General features: G+C 34.8%; 1 protein-coding gene across 7 annotated transcripts; it reads left to right on the top strand.

The window, feature by feature from the left end:
* LOC147279644 (transcription factor bHLH81-like) lies at window positions 1–5,334 on the top strand. Of its 7 annotated transcripts, XR_015123347.1 has the most exons (8): window positions 1–672; window positions 756–848; window positions 1,018–1,083; window positions 3,173–3,241; window positions 3,531–3,585; window positions 4,050–4,143; window positions 4,986–5,087; window positions 5,277–5,334. XR_015123347.1 is itself a non-coding variant. In XM_086250716.1 (6 exons), exons 1-5 carry the CDS (start codon window positions 148–150, stop codon window positions 3,576–3,578), a joined length of 801 nt encoding a protein of 266 aa, XP_086106842.1. In that variant the 5' UTR covers window positions 1–147; the 3' UTR covers window positions 3,579–3,585; window positions 4,986–5,334. The 7 variants fall into 7 exon arrangements, 2 of the variants coding, with proteins under 2 accessions (XP_086106842.1, XP_086106841.1); XR_015123350.1 differs by lacking the exon at window positions 4,050–4,143; XR_015123349.1 differs by having other exon boundaries at window positions 4,087–4,143; window positions 4,986–5,334.
* Window positions 5,335–5,917: the final 583 nt, after the last annotated feature.

The raw sequence follows: 5,917 nt of genomic DNA, 5'->3' as shown, positions 1-5,917 counted from the left end.
CATCTGATCATTGTTGTCGCTGGAATTAACGCTCACTGTCTCTATCTAATCTTCTTCTCTTTCTTTCTCCATTGAAGAAGCAAAGCAGAGGAGAAGAGAAAAAGCCCTAATTTGAGCTACTCAAGTGTAGCAGACAGTGACAAGCAGATGCAACCGGCACCCGGCGGAAGCAGTAGCGGAGGAGACGGCGGCGGTGGCGGCGGCGGTGGTGGTGGAGTGAGTCGAGTCGGCGGACTCGGGCGGCTCTATTCGGCTCCGGCGGCGGCCTCATGGTTAGAAGCGCTGCTTGAAGAGGAAGAGGAGGACCTGTTGAAGCCGACGCAGTGCCTGACGGAGCTTCTTGCTGAGAACTCATCAGCTGTAGCCGCTGCCTCTGCCACGTCACCACCTAGTTTGAGAAGCTCGGTGGGCTTGGGCTTGGTGGGCTCGACGGACCTGGATCTTCCAGGCCCGTTTGAAGCTGCTGGTGCTGGTACTGGAGCTGGGTTTCTTAGACAGAACAGCTCTCCGGCTGATTTTCTCGGGAATTCGGGGAGTGAGGGGTCCGAGGGGTACTTCTCGGGCTTTGGAGTTCCTGCCAGCCTCGACGAATTCGTGTCTTCGTCCCCGAATAAGCGGCTTAGGGAGCTCGAACCACACCATTTTTCTACTGCTAAGCTTTCGTCCCAAGTGGTGAGTAAATTTGTAATTATTTGGTTATTATTTCTAATTAATTTTGTTGATTTAATATATATATTTTTTAATTTTGTTTGTAGAAATTGGAGCAAGGTGGATTGGAGGATTCAGTGCCGTGCAGGGTTAGAGCCAAGCGTGGTTTTGCTACGCATCCAAGGAGCATTGCGGAAAGGGTTTGAAACATACATAACTTTACTCGCTAGCTAGCTAGCTATACACATTGTATTTCTATACAAAAAATGGTCAAGGTTTCATTTGTGTTCATTTTTAATGTTAACCCAGTTAATTACAATTTATATTGATGTTGATTTTTGTAAACTTTGTTTGGTTTATTATGATTAGGTCCGGAGGACTCGAATCAGTGACCGCATAAGGAAGCTTCAAGAGCTTGTGCCCAATATGGATAAGGTACAACAGTAGAACCTCCTGATCCATTTTTCTAAGCTGCAATTGTTTCTTTTGTTTTAGTATCTCTTGGGGCTGAAAATTTGTATACATTTTAATTATTGTATTTCCGCAGACATATGTAGTTAAAATAACTGTGGATGATTATGAATATTTAGATCTGAAATATTGAAGAATAATAGTCAAAGGCTTCTGACAAATCATAGTTCACAGGATGAAATTAAGATGAGTTATAGAATTATGTGAGAAAGCATTCCCCAAAAAGATATATGAGAAATTATACAATCATAAAATTATATGATTTCTTTTATTTCTTAAGTAAATATTATTAATGTCAAATTAAGATGAACTTTTACTGTCAGTACCACGACGAGTTAAAAGCTCTTGTGGATGATCGTTTGAGGTATCTGTGATTAAAGGATGAAATACAAAATTAGTGGATACAACACACCTTTGGAATATGTGTGATTTCTACTGCAAGAAAGAAGTGTTTATCACCATGATTATATGAAGCAATTGATTTAGTGAACATCAATTGCAATTGTTAATAGATTTCTTGTATACTTAGATATATATATATAAATTAACTTATTTCTTCTCCATTTTTAGAAAATTCTAAGTTATTTGATATGTAAGAACTAAACTGTAATGCTTATGAGATTAAATATGCAAAATAGGATCATATTGTGCATTGGATATAATATAATGGCATAATGAGAAATTAATGAGGAAGGGCAATTGATCATGATTAAGCAATTAGATAGAAAAATTTGAATCTACAAGGTCTAAAAGCTTTGGTGCACTAAAAAAATGATAGATTATTTTCTAGTATTTAATTAATAGGGAATGAAATTATCATTTATTTTATATCTTTCAAGCTTTATAGCCTCTCCAGTACTGCAAGTATAACTTGAATCAATCTTAACCCATATGCATGGTAACTTGAATCAATCTTGTTTAAGTACCCACTATGGCTTCGAGGTACACTAGAAGGACTTGAAAGCATCCCACCTTCCTCCAGTGTATCACTGGCTTGAAGGTATAAAACTTAAAATTACAGAGATACAGTGAAAGCATTTTTTTTCCTAAAAAAAAAAACACTATACAGAACATCCTATGTCAGTTAATGATTGAGTAATCTTTGGCTTGGGAACCAATAAAATTACAGTTTCTTTATGTACAATAATTGTTGCATAAATTTCAATACTCTTTCTGCAATACTGTCTCTTACCTACAAACAAAGGCATAAGTTACTTATTTGTAGGTAAGGGACTGTATTGCAGATAGATTATTGAAAAGAATAGGTAGTTATGTACAAGGTGAAGGTAAAGTTATTGAGAACTTAAGAAAGAAAAGATCTTTACCATCCTAATGTCTTTATGTGGTTTTAAGCGTACAGGTTGCGGATACATTAGTGGAAATACTATTAGATGTTGACTACTTTAAAATTAGTATCGCTTAAAAATGGGTGTCCAAACGCATAATTTGGGTAGCATTGGCAATTGAGTGATAGTTTGACTTATTCAAAATGTATCTGGATATGCTGAGATATTGTTAGAAATGGGAAAATAATGATATCATGAGTTATAGAGTTTTCAATATTCAGCCATTCAGGCTTGTCAAAGGTCCCAACATGGAAGTTTGGTGGTAAATCTAACCTTCCAAGGGTTGGTCTCGGGTTGATTTTGAACCATGTTCCTTAGTTGGCTAGCGAAGAAAGGAAGAAGAAAAATATTTGGACTTGGGAAAGAAAGTTACCACCCAACCATGAAGAATCAACTTATTGATTTAGCTTAAGGAAAGTTAATTTTGTTCTAGGAAATTTACTAAATGTAACATTAAAACTTTAAATCCTGATACTCATAAAAATCCCACGTGCATGATTTTACCAGTTTTTGACCCTCGCATTTGTAAAACTTTTACCATCTTGCAATTTTGTAAAGGAATAGAAACTAGCAGATCTTTAAAATGACTTCAAAATTTGTACTTTTGTATCAATGAACTTGTATAATATTTTTTGAAGTGTTTGGAAAATTAACACACAATAGCTTACAATTGTTTGGTATTGTGCTTGTATTGTTGTTCCTTGCAGCAAACTAATACTGCCGATATGTTAGATGAGGCAGTGGAGTATGTGAAGTTTCTTCAAAAGCAGATTCAGGTATGATATACATTGAACTTGTTCAAGAAACTCCTAAATATGTATGTTTACAGAGGAGACTTGTGGGAAAGAATTGAAAGTGAAACTATATAAGAGGACATCCATTTTCGCACTTCAAATATACATCAACTTTTCTTTTCTTGCTCTCTGTTGTGAAAAGTAGTAGGCTCTAAGAGGTATATATTTGAGAAAGGAGGAGATCTAATCATATTTGAATCAGATTTGATGTATGTCTGCAGTGCAATAGACAGAAAGTTATTTATATAATGAAAAATTTGGAACGTCGCAGGAACTTTCAGAGCATCAACGTAGATGCAAATGCATAGCTAAAGAATAACCAGAAGGTAGCCAAAATGCCCCCTACTGTTTAGTGTAATTGTTAGATTCATTATATTTCAGCCCAGGTTTGTCATGGTGGTGGTATCAGTATGTTTCTAATGGTTTCTAAGAGAATTACCTTGTAATTTCGAGATATACCATATTCTAGGTTGCATTCTTCTGCAATATATAGATGTGAGAGTGGCATATATACCTAGATTCCATGGTTATGCACTTAGCTGCTTCCTCTTGGAAAAGCTCAACAGTAATATTGTGGTTTCCGCTTTAAAGGAAACAGTGTTGTTGTAGTTGTAAAATAGTGTCACTTGATTTTCATTTTTTTTAAAGTATTTTCAATCAGCTTCCCCATTTATTTATTTATTTATTATTTTTCACGTCCTCTATTGGGTATCTCGATTTATATTCATAAAGTTTGGTGTTCGCATAGTAAGAAGCTGTATAATTAACTATAACTTTTGTGAAATTTCAGATATGTCATTAATTTCAGTTTCAGTTACCTCTTCTAGCATAGGGATATTGACTTTCGATGTGTATGATGTCATGGAAATAGAGGAGGATTTCAGGTGAGCGATTATCAGCTTATATATGGTTGATGATTGTTTTGAATAAAAATCAAAATGGTTTGTTGGTTTTCACAACTATGCACCAAGTTTTAAATGTAATAGAAATGTTAGGATGAATTATTAGTTATTGGTCCATGGCCCAAAAAAAAAAAAAAGAATTATTAGTTGTTGTCCACTTTCTAAGAGTTTAAGTTTTGAGGCTAGCAAATCATACCAGAAAATCGATCTATTGTTCAAATCCTTGCATCTGCAACCTCGTAATTTATGTTGAATCTGGGCTCTCTGGTGGCCTGGTGGGTAATGGGGAGAGGCCTACATATTTGAAGTCCATACAAAATTTCAATACAATTTTCTGTCGCATGTACATTGAAACCATCTTGACTTTCTTCTTTTGTGCCTTAGGTTGAACTACATGTATAGTATTATCTATATATAAGCTTAAGCTCTTAAGTAACACGTAAAAACAAACAGGGTATCTGAGTCAATTTTTGGGTTCAAATCCTATACTGTACTGATTAAGTGATTATAGTCACTAGCATGATTGGTATCAAACTACATATATAATAATAAGAAATAAATATTTGAATTAGCCTGTTCTTTTTTCAATAAGGATGGCACTTATAATGTGGAGTTTGAGAGTTTTTTAGTTTCTTCAGTTTCCCAACTTCTTTGTCAAAAGTATAGGTACATGTTTTCAATTTTTTCTGATGTGAGAACTTGATTTGGATTATTCAGTTGAATGAATTAATGTGAGAGAACCCTTTGCAATTGTATGCTGTCAAAGTATTTTATAAATTAAGCTTTGTCATTTTAGATTGAATACAATGTTTCTATATTTGCAGATTTTGTGTGGTAATCTATCGATTACATCCTTCTCAAATTTCAATGCATGTATATTAATTTGGTTACAACATATGAATGATCTACGAAACGAAGTCAGAAGGGTAAGCTTTTTGTGCATCTGAAGGTTACTAATGCATAGTTAGCCATGATGCCTTGGTTTGATGTTGCACTGGCTGTAGATTGTTTTTATTTAGTCATTTATTTTTGTGGAACATATACTTGTTGCTTCTTGTGTACAGAGAATACACAAATAGCTTGTATTTTGAACATAAATTTGTTATTGTTCTTAGGTGCTGTCTGAAACTTTCAGTAAATTGCATCATGAAATACCAGCGGTTTTGTAATTTTTGTAATATTGTTTTAACTTCCTTAAGATTACAGAATTATTTGATTTAAGTTAAATAGGGCTGAAGCAAATGATGACTGAATAAGTAGTAAATATGATATTTTCCAGTCTGCTAATACTAATTAATAATGCTCCTCCAGTGAGTCTGCCTTAGAGGGAGATTGCTCAATAATGTGAAATACAGAAAAGAATTTGGAAGGGGAAAAAAAAAAACCAAAAACAACAACAAAGAATCATAAGTAAGCTAGAGACCTTATTAAGTATTGCAAAAGAAAGGGCCTGCTGATAGAGCTGGGCGGGGAGGCGATACTAGTTATCACGTTAGAGAGACGCCTGGCCCCCCTAAAAACCCATTACTTAATAAGGATTTGTTACGCGCGATATGCCGACGACTTAAGGTGTATTTTTTTTATCGTATGGACTTAGAATACTTGAATGTAGGGTTTTTGTTGTACTATATTACAAATTAGGCATTGCACACAGAAAACACATAAACACAAGGACTGATGAAGGTGTTGCAGGTGCAACTAAGATTTTTTTATTTTTTTTATTTAATGTTATTCTTGTTGCCTGGATTTCATATAT

This window comes from Dryas octopetala, chromosome 7 (assembly GCF_963921425.1).
Source record: "Dryas octopetala chromosome 7, drDryOcto1.1, whole genome shotgun sequence".
In the NCBI taxonomy this organism is placed as follows: domain Eukaryota; kingdom Viridiplantae; phylum Streptophyta; class Magnoliopsida; order Rosales; family Rosaceae; genus Dryas; species Dryas octopetala.
Note: the sequence above shows the minus strand (reverse complement) of the source record. Positions and strands in the feature narration are given on the sequence as shown.